Source organism: Protomyctophum parallelum (genome assembly GCF_964188405.1).
Source record: "Protomyctophum parallelum genome assembly, chromosome: 6".
NCBI classification, from domain to species: domain Eukaryota; kingdom Metazoa; phylum Chordata; class Actinopteri; order Myctophiformes; family Myctophidae; genus Protomyctophum; species Protomyctophum parallelum.
The window spans coordinates 28,592,243-28,607,242 of record NC_139701.1 but is presented as its reverse complement, the minus strand read 5'-3'; the positions used below and the strand labels follow the sequence as shown (position 1 = coordinate 28,607,242).

General features: G+C 41.8%; 1 protein-coding gene across 4 annotated transcripts; it reads right to left on the bottom strand.

Moving 5' to 3' along the window:
- Positions 1–3,565: 3,565 nt before the first annotated feature.
- On the bottom strand, positions 3,566–14,799 carry atg4c (autophagy related 4C, cysteine peptidase). 4 transcript variants are annotated; one of them, XM_083767142.1, is made up of 11 exons: positions 14,652–14,799; positions 14,351–14,453; positions 13,685–13,768; positions 13,004–13,234; positions 10,294–10,636; positions 9,847–9,917; positions 8,668–8,861; positions 7,678–7,756; positions 6,816–6,892; positions 6,201–6,320; positions 3,566–5,524 (listed from the first exon to the last, which is right to left on the bottom strand). In XM_083767142.1, the coding sequence occupies exons 1-11, from the start codon at positions 14,748–14,750 to the stop codon at positions 5,357–5,359; spliced, it is 1,569 nt and encodes a 522-aa protein (XP_083623268.1). In that variant the 5' UTR covers positions 14,751–14,799; the 3' UTR covers positions 3,566–5,356. The 4 variants fall into 4 exon arrangements, with proteins under 4 accessions (XP_083623268.1, XP_083623269.1, XP_083623270.1 ...); XM_083767143.1 differs by having other exon boundaries at positions 9,880–9,917; XM_083767144.1 differs by having other exon boundaries at positions 14,351–14,468; positions 14,652–14,787.
- Between the last annotated feature and the right edge of the window lie 201 nt (positions 14,800–15,000).

The window sequence follows — 15,000 nt, the reverse complement described above, 5'->3', positions numbered from 1 at the left end:
GCAATATCCCCTGCCTTCAGCCACGGTGCCTGTTTCGGATGCATCTGGTTAGCAAAAGCTGACAGAGGGCCGGCCATGCCTCAGAGAGCGGAATGAGGAATTTCGGCGTTCCTCCGCATCACCCCTGAGACACGGGGAACGGCGGAGTGCTCCCCCCCCAGAGATGTGCTCCCAAGATTCGCTGTCACCGGAAAATGGAAATCGAAAGCGGCACACACATCCGTTATCTAAATGTTAACTCCAGTGCCCTTCTTGTTGTCACAGCCAGGTGAGGTCAGCCAACACCGGGCGAGGAGCTTTGCTTTGGGTCCCTGCCATGGAACAGCCCTCTCTGCGAAGAGGGAGACAACTCTGAAATGAATGTCGCAGAGTCGCAGAGCCCACGCAGAAGTTGAGCAAATCAGCGGAATTACACTCAGACATCTAAGGAGATCGCATTTCACAGATGATTTCATTCAACCGTATTCCACTTATTTATGACTAATTTGTTGGTAAATAATTTGACTGCAAACTGTGGCAGTCCACATGTCAAAAGCACAGAAGCTGAACAAAACTTTCCTGCCATCAAAACAGGCCTCCTTGTTATTACCTGGGGTGTTAACTACTACTAGCATCATCTCTAAGTGGGTCACCATTGGACAAAAACAGTGGAAGAACTACACATTCAAATTCTGTGTTAATTTAACTCAGAGTGTATAAAATCTCATAAATCTTGGTCCCGCGTGATTCCTCTACAGTAGGTGTTGCTGGTTGTGCTTCATCGTGACATTTGTCTGGCCCCAGCCCAGAAGAGATGTGCGAGGCATTCAGTGTCTCAGCACTTCTCTGGAGCCTTCAAGTATGGGACAGGGGGCGAGCGAGGAACGGAGACGGGTGGAGACAAGTGGACAGATGCATAGGCGGACTGCGAATGCAGTTCAGCCAGAAGCACAGGGGTATTTATGCTCTGAGGGGACGGCAGGGCGGCTGCCATTCAGGAGTCGGATATATTTAGCCAGTGTAGACTTATCACGCCAAGATGAGATTTCAAAGTGAGGTACCTGTTTGAAGATGCACGGCATTCCACAGGGGTGGGCGAGGGCCCGGGGTGCATAAATCTAGTGCCCCTGCACCTGGTGTGAAGACAGGCTGGGTGGGTAAAGGGGTGGCATGGCCGCAGACACCTGAGAGTTGGAAAGGCTCACACATAACCAATATATATCCATCCATATAAATTAGGTACACACATATCAAGTACACAAAATGCCCATGAACACGCAGGAAGCATGCACGCAGGCAGCACGCATGTCTTTCTCTTTCTGTTAGATCTAATTCCAGTAGAGGTTTTGTTAACTGTCATACAGTATATCATGTTTAGATCCAGGCCGTCCACACAGGACCACACAGTTAGAATGAAGAGCGTAAGCATTCGGTTATTGGTGTGAGCCTCAGCCTCAGTAAGTAAGTAAGTAAGTAAGTAAGTGGGTCTAGCACTCCACTGAGAAAACCCATAGTTGATGTGCAACCTCTTTTTATTGTTTGATTATTTTCTCTAATCATCAATACAACTTAAGGGTTGGATGGTAGGCTGATTTTGTACTGTTTTCCAATTCAGGTAAAACAAATTCAGCAGGATAAATTCATGGCAGGCTGCATAAGACAGATAGAATACACTGTGATGTAAGCAACACAACTGCAGCTAATGTTAGATTTAGATGTGTCAATGTGCATTGACATACAGTACATGTGGCTCTGGACACACCTAAATCTACAGTAACACACACAGATTGCTGTAGTTTTTAACCTGAACTGGGACACAAACTAGAAAATCAGCCTAGTATAGGGTTTCATTCCCCTTTACTTATATGTTTTGGATTTTATTTTTATTCTTATTAATGGCTATACTCAGATGGATGCCACATAGACCGGGGTGCAAACTGGTGACTATCTGATGACCAGTTGGCATCTCTATCCACAAAGCTACAGCCGCCACTAGAAACACAGTACATCAACCACTTTTCTCCGTATTTTATCTTTTTGTGTTTTTCCCCCGTAAATGAATGGCTTACTTGATCATACTACAGCTACTTACAAAGTAGCAGATCTGCAAGCTTGAAACACGGCGCGAAGTGGCATGTTTTGAGCTTGTAGATCTTTTGCTATTGTTGAATTACAGTCTTGGAACCTCTATGTTGGTGATGTTCATACAACTCTCTAGAGAACCTTTTTTGATCCCTGTCTCTGTTGGTTCCATATTGCCCTAAGAGGGTTGCAGTCCATTTCTTCATGTGGATGACATCCCCCCAACCCGCCCCATCCACTCAGCTCTGGAACAGAAGGATGCTTTTCATGGATTCCCTCTCTTGTGAGGAATTTGCTCGGCTGCAGATTAGATTTTCAGGAATCCGCAATGTCAATGACACTATTGGCAGCTGTGTTAAACAGGAGGGCATGGTGTGTGTGTGTGCATGTGTGTCTGCGACTGTGGTACAGAAAGGAGGGGGAGGGAGGGAGGCCCACTTTGTAAAGCCGCTACCCACTTATTGCATTTCCCCGGAGCCTGTGACTCATTAATCAAATATTCATATGTGCCTGTAAATACATGGTGAACACAGGCGACCCTCAAAGTGGCCTGTGCCCCCCAGCACAAACGCTCTTTCATGTCCCCTGATAAAGAAATCCCCAAAACACTTCTCCCTGCTCCCACAGTCTGCCTCCCTCCTCTGCCTTCAACCCTAAAGCCTTGTTTATACTTGTTTGCAAGGCAGTGTCACGCACTGAAAACAGGTGATCTACAAACGTACAATGTGCCGTGATGCAACAAGTTGTGAGCTTGTAGATCAGCTATTTTCTGTGTGCGACACGGCACATGACTAAGTACACATCAACCCTTCCTCTTCCGAGCAACCCTTTCCTTCCTCTATATGGCATCAGAATGTCGCCGGTCCTTTTTGGCTGCATACTTGATGATCCCACTCCATCCTGCAGCCGGGCGGGTTGTCTACTAAAAACAGCCATGGAACGATCAGACGGGGATCTAAATGATGCCTTTATGTGCTCGGTCAATGGCTGTCCGTGATGTTTATGAGAACAGATAAGTAATTCTTCTACTCTCTGTCCATCCATCCTCACCCTCTGCACCCCTTGCAACCCCCCCACAGTTGGGGACACTTCCCTCCCTTAAAACGCGGGACCCTCGCCCAGAGCCAGGCTCATCATAATACAAGAATTTGTATTGTACGGGAAAACAGTCCAGCATTGCTCAAACTAAGGGGGCAACAGACAGATTAGCCATGGCAACAGAGCATTGCACACAAGGATATTTTCTTTTCCTTCGCAGGCGGACACAATCGCAGCCAGTGTCACTGGGTCACATTTTTTCCGGTCCCTGGTTAATGGGCTGTAGAGATGGTTAGCACGTACGATTAGTTTTAATCTACTACATTTGACTGGGAGAAAAAGGGGATTGAATACATTTCAACACATCACTGAAGTTTGCATTTAGCGAAACACATTTTTGTCTTTGGTCTCCTTAAATTCTTCAAGTGCAGCAGACCGAACAGAAAGTTCAAATGTATTGATTTTATTCAACTTTTGCTGTACAGCAGTGTAAAAAAATGTTTGGCATTTCTGAGATTAATTTGGTGATGCAAATAAAATTGTGTGTAGAAAATCCATGTTCAAAAACAGCTATGAATGCTTCGCAATCACTGCCCATATCACACCGACATGTTTAAAACTCCAATTTTTGGGTTATAATTTAATTAGTAGCCTATGGGAGCATAATGTACTTAAAGTTCTATGTCCAAGATATTTTACCCGTCACCCTTTGAATGTGGTATTATTGTCAAAATTGTACAAATGGTCAAATAAATCTGAGCAAAATAAGAAATGTTAGGACAGCAATTACAAATACATTTGTTGAACAAGTTGTTTTGGATACAACATACACAATAATAATGGCAATAATAAAGAATAATGATGAAAGAACATATAACTTCCAAGCACCATTAACATTTCTCCTCTGAATTCTTCTAAAGCTTGATTTGTACATCATCATATGACAGCGTTGCGGACAGAAATGTGAAGGTTTATAAGCTCACAACAACACACTAGGTCTGCAGACTCTGAACTAGATCAGTCTGCGACGTTGTCATACGACAATGCATAAATTAGGCAGAAAGGATTCGTTGCTAATCCCTATGAACTCCACAGTCCCAGCAAGTGTTTTTACAATACTGTTACAGATGTGAGTATAGAAGATATTGTACAGTATATTAGTTTTGTAAACAGCAACTTAGTACAGTAGGGGCGGTTTCTCCTGGCTTTGTGTTGAAATGTATTTGAGCAAGACAATGAACCCTTAACTGCACCAGATGAGCAGGTTGGTGCCTTTTATGGCCATCAGTGTGTGAATGTATGTGTGAATGCGTGTATGTAATGCACATTGTAAAGTGCTTTGGATAAATGTGCTATATAAATGCATCATTTACCTTTTCTTTTAATGTATCACATCACGTTTGTTTACCCTTCTTCAAACACTACCCCGTTGTAATGGATTGTTCTCAAAGTGTTTGCTAAACAGACAAGAAAATCAACACAATGACAAACACACAATCAGTCATCTCAACACACCATCATAAATAATACATTATTGCTAAGAGGAAGAAAATAAACCTCAGCTGTGGCAGTATCTGAGGGTCTTAGAAATAATTCCAGTTTTGTTCTTTGGAGAGTGTCTTAGCAAAGTTACTTATCTCCTCTGACCTGTAATCAACAAGGTGTTATAAAAGGTTCTACATGAATACATTGTAAAGGGTGCAACATAATCTCCGGAACTCTGTACTGCAGCAAAGTTGTCCCTTTACAAAGCCCTTCAGAGTGACAATGACAACGCTGATCTAGGATCATGACCCAGTCCTTTTGATTATGATTTATTATTATCTAAAGAGCAGAACTGGTTGTCGATCAGTGCTCTGAAGGCTAAGGTACTTGATAAATACCAGTCTCTCTCTTCGTCAGACATTTAACGGAATAGTAAAATATGTGTGTGTGTGTGTGTGTGTGTGTGTGTGTGTGTGCGTGCGTGCGCGCATAATAGCAGAACCTACTGTTCCTTTTTATATCCCTTGATGCTAGTAGAAAGACAGAAATCAGCAGGACTCTGAAAATTCCCAATGCAAAAGTTCTCAATTACAGAACATGAATATTTTGGCAACAAGTGCTTGGCGACAAAGTTCCAGGCAGTAAACAGTGAATCATTGGCGTTTGAAAAATACCAGACACGTCAATGCCACAACATTTGACAGGTCTTTGGCAGCGTCGTCTCACAGTTCACTGACAATGGACAATCGTTGTCCATGGCCTTCGTCAGTGGTCAGAGCAGGACAAAGTCACCAGTAGTGGCAGTCACTCTCTTTGGGGTATGGATGAAAGGCCATTCCTTCTTCTCTGGGGTCAGGCCTCCACACAGGTCATAGTCTCTGCTGTGACCTTGCATGAAAGTAAATGCTGGGTATTTCTCCTTTGCTGATGGTTGCAGCACCTGACATGGGCAAATGGTTAAAGTCTTAAGCACTTAAACTTGACTGCAGTGTCTCAGTGGTCTATACTAAAGACCTATTCATACTCCAGTTTGAGGTGATAAGGTGACCACTGAACCAGTGGTTAGTAAAAACAGAGAGATGTGTTCGGGTGAGAGCGGTGAGTTGCTTATCACCACAGCGTGACGTTATGTTGTAGTTTTCGGTGGTCTTAAGCCACATCCTGCTTTCCCTCTAGTATACACTAAATATCTTTGCAGAAATTAGGCAATCCACAGGCTCATAATATGTTACAATGCGTTGTGAGCTTGTAGATCTTTGCCATTTAATAAAGCGAGGTACCATCTACTTTCACCACCAATGACTGGATATTGTAACACACTAAGTTACAGACAAGGAGTATGAATGACAGACGTGTTAGTCCGGAAGCCCATGGTGTCTTGATTCTTGATCAATTTGCCAAATGTGTTGAGCTCTGTTGGATACGTGGCTAAATGGTGCCACCTGCTGGTTAATTTCTAACTAACGTCCTACTGTACAACATTTAGACACACTGAATTATATTCAAATCCTTTCCCCCTACTAAGCTCTTGGATGTGAAATGACCATCTGAAATGGTGGTAGTGGATGAATGATTACTATGACTATAAATGTGGTGATGTGATGGTCTACACTTACCTTAGACAGCTCTTGGCGAATTCTATCATAGTCTTGGACACTTCTAGAATAGAAACCTATGGTGCAGCTTGGGTCCATTTTACTGAAAGGCATCTTCTTTGGTGACGGGCAATGATATGACTAGACAAAGGGAGAAAATAATGTGCAAATAGTATTTATGGTAACTGGGTATAACACGTCAAGTGCAGGGCACAGCATTTGCTGGCGACATCAATATTAAATAAGTTGTGTAGGATTTCCTCTTGTAGTTATTTGAAAAATGAAATCCTATTTTTCTGCTGTCGCAGTATACACATATTTACAACTGTGGAGTGTTGTCACACTGTATAGCACAGCATCTAAAAGCATGAAAAGAAAAGCCTACACTGTGTTGATTAATGCTGCTTTTTATGTATTGGTCCTGAAATATTCAGCTTCACTATACCTGATCCTGTATTTACCATATTTCTCTTAAGCAGCAGCTTCGCACATCTGAGCAGCAAATAAATCAGCAGTGAGAGACTTGGTAATTGAGCAGAGGGCTGCTTTAAGATTCATACCCTTAAGTACTAACAGAAACTATTAAATTCACATTACTGGGGCCTCAGTCAGCTCGTCTGTGTAATTTCACATTACCCGGAGAGGGAAATCGCTGGTGCTGACATCCACAAAAGACTGACAGTAATGAGGGTCCATGTAAATCAAGCTGTCATCTGCAAGGACAAAACAAAAGACAAGTTATTCAAAAAACATCGGATTATTACAAAAACGCGCCTCTCTCCAATTTCTATGCAGAGCAGCTCAAAGTCATCTGCTTGGCCTACTGTTGGGCTTCTTTGCGTCAAATATGCCTCCCAGAAGGTTGCTGCTTTTTAATATCCACCAGGGTGGATTAAATTCTGCATAATCAGATGCGTTAGTACAAGCACATTCTTTACGCTGGCAAAAAAGGGGCTGTCATTTAATTTTTGTGTGGGGGAATTACTTTTACAAACACGCAATTATATTCGGCCATTTGCATATGATAAATGCAGAGCTGGGCCGTGCCTTGGCAGGGAGAATGTATTGCTTGTCATTTAGACATCATCCACCGATGTATTTCAAATTGGTAAAATGTAAATGTGTAAATATTGACTGCCAAGATGTACAACTGAAGGTTCCTCCCGGCTGCTGAAGGTGATGGAGAGTGGCTCACTTTGGGCCCCGGATTAAATTTATGCATGCCTCCTATGGAAATCAATTACCGCTCACAACTTGGGAGGTTTACTTGTGATAAATGGGTGAGGCTGTGATGGGTCAGAGAGAATAAAATAAGCGCTGCTTCACATGGCGTCCCCCTCCTCTCCGCTTTTCTCATGCAAACAGGAATGCATTAACTTACTTTGTCTCTTTATACAAGGTGGGTATATTATGCAAGATAATCTCCAATTCACACCAACTCCACTCTCTCTCTCCTCACACTCTCTCTCTCTCTCTCTCTCCCCAAGGCAAAACTCACCTTGAAATCCTACAAAGTAGCAGGCCTGTTTGGGCTTCCCTCCAATGATGCCTATGCAGTACTCTAGACCCAGTATGCTCTACGGACACAAACATAAACAACAAAAAGTGTGAATGCTTTATTGCTTATACTCCGTCGTCTGTGACACATTGTGAGCTTGTAGATCAGCTATTTACGGTGTACGACTTCAGTGTGTGACACAGGCAACAAAGTATCCGGTTTCGCTTGCGGTATACTTGCTACGTATGTTAAATTGAATAAGAAACTTTTTCACTACGCTAAATGACTACGGCTGATGTAAGGCTGCAAAATTAATTGAAAACCGTAATTTATTTTTTATTTGGTCAGGTGTTGCACTTGATCTAGTCTTACAGAGGCACAATAACATCACATACAGTACCATTTGACCAAAGACATACATGACACTGATGAGCACAAGACACTAAAGCTGAAATCCGCAACTTCTTTTGTGTGAGTAAAACATTATTATGACCAATCTGTATGGTATAAAATATTTTTTTAAGTTACAGATTACAGCTTTATAAAATCATATCTTTCCTCCCCAAAATCATTATGATCAATAATTGTGATTAATCGTACAATATACAGCAATATGATTGGGATGATTGTCTGGTTTTTCACCAGAATGTTGTTGCCAGTGCTCCCACGTATTCAACTACGACACAGTAAAATCCTTATTAAATAAACACAGTGTGCGGTATGAATGACTCGAGATGAACTGGCGCCTTACATTGTGAGCTTTTAGAGTTGCTATTTCCTTTTTATTTATTAGGCTGACATAAAATGGCGAGAGATGGGGAGTGACAAACAAAGCCTCCACAAAGGCTGTCGGGATCGGGACTCGAACCCATCACGCAATGGCAGGCTACATTAGTGACCACTACACCAGTGCCCATTTCTGCTGTAACATAGGGCTTATGTGCTTAACATTTCCTTTAGTTATATTAAATCAAAATTTTGTTCACTTACCTTAACAAAGTTAAAGTAATCAGGATTGGTCTTCTCCCCACCCAGACGTACAGGAATGAGAATGATGACGGCTCGGTTCCCCACTGGGGAAGGGGCGGGGTCTTGGCTATTTGATGGAGGCTCATCTGACCTCCCAGCAGACTCCTGTCCCACCCCTGTTGCCATGTGGCTATCAATGACTTCGCCACTGTACACTGTGTGGGATCAATAGCACAAACGTCAGTTGAGTGGGGGGGGGGGGGATTTGTTGGTATGTTTGTCCTGTCTGTCAGTCTGTTGATAGTATGTCAGTTTCCATGTCAGTCTTTATGCGTGTCCGAATATTTGAATATAAACAATAAACAGTTGATGACTTCATGAGTATAAGTGACCAAATTTGACTGAGGGACTGCCATTGGATTTTATCATGTCAAATGAAAGCAGGCAATCATAGCTTCAAATTGACATATTGGTTGTTCAGTTTGACCCACCAGTTTGGGAGATATGGCTTATAGAGTAATGTCTTGCAGAAAACAGCGAGTTGAGAAAACAGGCTTGAAAGGTTCACTTATGTGGTCTCTAACATTACACCTAGCTACATGTTTAAGCCTTTATTTCATATTTACATATTATGTCGATTTCAGCTCTGACTTATTTCAGACATGCTGTTTGTAGTATGTGAAGAGTCTGCCTGTGCTATTAACTCATTTTTGGGGGGGGGGAAATTTAAATAAAATCTCCTCTGGTGAAAAGCTGGAATTTGTGCGATTGGAGGCTCTCAGTCAAATCTGGTCACATATAATGTGTAAGTATACATTCTTCAATTGTATGCTTAATGTACACAATGGTCCTGTTGCTTTCTAATATCAAACGTTCAACCTACAATCCCCTGTTGAGCGTACACCCTGATTTATAATGTAATGATCTACTCTACTCTCCAATAGAAGTGCAGTACAGGCACTCTGGACTTCACACAGGCCATTGAGAAGAAGGGCTTTCATCACAAGCCGTGTTATTGGGGTTAAGAAGAGGTTGGAGCGGATGGCAGTGGATTTAAGACGGGTGTGTTTGTTGGAGAATGGACAGGATGAGCCTTCCCTTGCTCTAGTGTCTAGCAGTAGGAGAACTGCTAATAATGAACGGTCAGTTTGGGCGTTGTGCCCAGAACCTCTCTGCCAGTAGCAGGATCATCTTTCATACCTGTGCAATCCTGGGAGACATAGGCAGTTATACCTGCCAGGCCAGGGTCTGTTGCCTCTTCTACAGCTTTCCTAAAAGATTGAGTGAGAGTGGGAGGAAGAGAGATAGCAGTTCATAATAACTCCAAACATAATCACTGTCCGTACGATTATTACAGCTAATTCAATATTAGGGCTGTAGGCTATGCATAAACACAGTAGTATTGATGTTAAATCACTGGTCGGATCCCATGGAGACTTCACTGTAACTGAATTAGAAGCAAAGTGTTGTAATGTGGTCCTACTGCTTGGACTAGAGCACCCCAGTGGGTGAATGAATTAGTTTGACCATAATATGATTGCAACATGTCTGGTTCGATTCAAACCAGAGCCATGTGTATATGCAGGTCTTAATATTTCAGTTACTTTTAAAATTCAACAATTTGCTTTCCTTTTTAATTAAACTCACTTGAAGATATGTGCTACAACAGCAGGTCCGTACCAGTCCCCTGCCTGTTTCCCCAGTACCAGGCCTAACCGCACCAGCCTGTGGAGGCCCAACTGAGCTGAGGGGGTGTCGCCAAACCAGGACACCAGTGTGCGGTGGTAGACCTTTCTCAGGTGGGCATCGGCCTCCTCTGCAGCCCCCTGGGCATGGACTTGCAGTCCCACAGGCAGGGGCCCAGGATTGGAGCGACTGGGAGAGCCTTGCAGAGAGGCCTCCAGTGTTGCCACCAGGCGTTTGGCTGCGCTGGTGGTCCATGTCTCTGTATCTAAAGGCTGGAGGTTCAGCGCCTCCGACCAGGTCCAGTCTGGAGTGAAAGAGGTAAATCACATGCAAAAAAATACAAAACGCCAAAAACAATTATCACTATTACAATTAAACTGGCAGATAACATTCATTATTGTCATTACTGCCAAGAAGGTTGAGAAGAGGGATATTTTCCAAAATATCATTTTGAAGTACTGCACTTTGTGTTAACACCTAAACGTTACCATCTTCTTTCAACCTGGTATTTTAAAACATGTATCAAAGGCCACAGTATATGCATAGCACGTTGGTGTAGATTGTTATTAGCAAACCTATGTATATCAGATATGAGCCAAAAATATTGATAAGCCATAATAACATTAAAAAAGACGATAATTGAATCGATTGCTCTCAAAATTACAGTTATATTGTTTATTCTTGTAGTTATTACAGCTTATGGAAGTAAATACTACAGAGTCGATTAATTTGATTAACACAGTAAATGCTAAAAAATGTGTACAACCTACCAATTTAGTAAAACAAAGGACGAAGAAATAAGCTTAAAAGAAAATCTATATTCATCGTGAGTGTTTTAAATGAGCACAGCCTTAGAAGTAAATCATAACTGAAAGTTTGTACTTCACAGTCCCAAATGGCTCTGGTCTTTAATGTGCTCTCACAAGTAGTAAGTAATGAATGAATTATTTGACTGGTTCCATTGGCGGGTTTTTGAACTTGATCATTGAAGACATTAACTATTGAAAAATACCTTTATAAAAATCCAATCAGGAATTTCTCTCTTAAGCAGTAAGGCTCTTTCAGAACATGTGAAATCAAACTTTTAATCTTTAATCTTTAGCCTTAATAGATACAAGTTAGTGTGTGCTTCAATAAGGAAATGGGGACATTCTATTGTGAAATAGTCCAATTATAGGCAGCAGAGTGCCCCACTATTTCACTTTTACAGTGCCTTAGCCCTACAAACAGGGTGGGCACCTAAGGTGATGAGGGTAGGAGTGGTCCTAGCTATAAAAGAGGCCAGTGAAGAGTCTGAGATATTAAGATAATGACCTTGATTCAATGTGAATGAAAATGAAATTGATCAATAAATATACTTAAGTGGCCATTAGTCATTTTATCGAGAAATCTTTCATTCAGTATAAACTTCTGATTTGACAGAAGAACACGTTTTAAATATTGTTTTCTAAATGACTGCATTAAAACGCACAGTCTACTTCGAGCTACTGCACAGTAATGCTCCTCTGTGTTCATTTATCCATTTGTAACTCTGAGTCATTGTGTAGTGTACATAATGTAGATATACACTCAGAGTTAAATTAACATTGAGGATTTTACTATGTGTGGGGGCGGGCTTATAAACTCCACACACAGACAACTTGCTCATCTTGAAAGTCTTATGTCTTAGTCTTATGAACTGGAGCAAGCATGTGACCATTCAAGAGTCTTATAAAGACTTACTATTCCTCTAGAATGGTGGTTGAAAACCAGATAAATATTGTGCAATAAGTGCATTGCAAAAAGTCCCGTATGGTGTTGTTGACATTATTTTAATGCATTCCACCTGCTGAACACATTTTCAGTTTGTTTGGGTTTCCATGCTAGAATGAAAATTTTAATCATATCAGCCTTAGTAAATGTGAACAAGTGTTATATGACATACTAGAATAACCTTTATTTTTTCAATTAATCTGTAACATGCATGAGTCCCTCGCGGCTCGCCTAAAACATTTGTTTGTGAACTACGCATCACTAGCTCAAATCAGGACGGTGCAGCCGCACACCTAAATAGGCGCCTATTCTTATGACATTATGGAACCATATTACACATATCCAATGCACGCACACACAGGTGTTTATTGTATGTGAGTTAAAATACATGGGTAATAAAAAGTGTAAAATAACTAACCTAAAGAAACCAGTATATCAGATGATGATACACCCAAGCCAAGAGGAACAGTTTACTCCCATTAGCTAATAGCTACAGAGGGAGTAACCTGTTATACTCACCTCCACCAACATAAACATAAAATATGTGTCCCACAATATTTCTATTATGCTCTGATGAAGGCTCTAGACTCGAGAGCATATGAGAGTTCTAACTTTATATAGCCTCTGTTGCAACACAAGAAAATGTGTTTACTCTTGGAACCACCAACTTGGAACCACCAACTCAAGGTTGTACTTTATTGTTATAGCTTGTGTAGTACAGGTACATAAGAGTAAAACTTACTTTAGTTTGGCTTCCTTCAGACAATGCAGCAGCATAGATAGCATAACATTCAAAACAACAAAAACACAGCAAGCACAGCAAACAAAGAATAGACCGTAGGGCGTAGGGGTCCATTTGGTTACATTACATTTAGACTCTCTCTGAGTTAAATGAACACTGAGGATTTATGACACTTACCTCTGCCTAAGAAATGCAGTACCAGTGCCTGGGCCAGCATCATCTGGCCAGCCCTCAGCATGCAACCCCAGCCACAGTCAGAGGTGAGGGTGGAGTCGGGGAGGGGCGGGAACTCCTCTCTGTAAGTGAGCCACACACGGGAGGCAAAGTCCCTACGAAATGTCTCCGCGTTCCCCATTGTTACCAGGTCCTCATCAGAGGCTTCATAGCACTCTGTGGGGCTGTCGTCATCTGACATAAACAAATGCAGCAGAGCAGACATTGTATAAGAAATACAGTCATTTCACTCTACAAAAATCACACCTGTGTGCCGTGTGAAGTGACAGTCTAACTCATGTTGCCATGATTAAGTGATGTAATGGTATAATAACAAATTTTCAACTAATTTGTTTTCATTTGACAGTCTGGAGGCTATGGTATAAGTGTCCCACAAAGCTATGGCCTGAACTACAGATCAGACATGCATGATGTAGTATTATCGTGTAGACAGACGATCAGATCTCTTCCTCCTGATACGGCTTGGGACATCAAAATTCAATACATGGGTCCAGAACCCCCAGCGGGTCCTCAGAGTTACTACAGGGGGCTTTAGTGTGTTTTGGCATTAACTCTACTAAAGACCAGTATGTCATACAGTTTTATTGCACGCGTGTGTGTTCATGTGTGTACGTGCATGCCTACCTTCAGCTTTAAAATGGTAGCATTTTCCCAGAAGAAGCACTGGGGAATTTCGACTGAAATAGGTCTTTGATTTCAGAGCCCAACCTAAAATACACAATAATGACAGTCACTGCAGTTAGTCATTGGATGGTGGTTGAAGAATTTCTCTGAGTGAGATGCACCCTTTACTATGTGTGTGTGTGTGTGTGTGTGTATTTGTATAAGTGGCAGTTTGTGTATTGACCCGTGTTTTCATTTGAAATGTACCCATTCCATTCCATTCTACATACATGTGTAATAAACATTTTCAATCAGTCAATCAATCAATCAGTAAACAAATCAATTAATTCACCAGAACAGTATGTGATGCCTTTGCATATCCCCAACAGTCTTTTAAGCCTGGGGATAATTATATCGTTATTCATAATAAATGTTATTACTTATAATAAAATTTATTAATCTGAAAGGGCTTCTGACTGTTCTACTGACCCTCTCAGTGCACCTTATGGGGGGAAATGTATCAGTTTTAGATTATCTGAAACGTTACTCAAAAAAGTATTGCAGGAACTAGGCTATATATAACGGGGAATAAACTAGGGCAGAGAGAGAGCAGCAGGATTATTTTGCAAACTGTACTGTAGTTTTAGCTCTGGTCCATAGCAGAGCTACTGTAGTCTGTGCACTTACTGTACTTGACATTGTGCCACGCTGACAAGACCTTTGTCTTCAATTTGTCCACGTCGTCGCTCCCTTTATTCTCCATTTGGACCACCAAGGAATAGAACCCATCCTACATAGAAGAAACCTTCAACACACACACACACACACACACACACACACACACACACACACACACACACACACACACACACACACACACACACACACACACACACAGGCAGCTGCATCATCCCATGATGATCCCCCACTGAAAAATCAAAGTTAGTAACGAGGTCGATCAGCTTAGCTACTAACTTACATAACGTACCTTAAGACAAGTAGAACTTCTTCGGTCCTGCTTTACATTTACAGCTGCATTCGTTATGAAAATGTATTCATTATACTGAGAATGTGCCCCAATTCTCATTTGTCTATCAAATTAGCGAGGCAAGTTGACAGCAGACTGGTGCAAAGTACCAATGTTTACATTTTGAGGAAGTTAAAAAAAAAGAAAGAAACAAGAGTCACGTCGTCAAGGACTCTCGCGGTGTTTCCACCATGGCAACATTCATTCTGGGATTGGGAATGATTGTTTTGATTGTTAGCGTATCCAACATCGAGAAGTCAGCCTCAGCCCGTGGTTGTAATGCAAAGACTCCTCTTGCCTGCGCTATCCG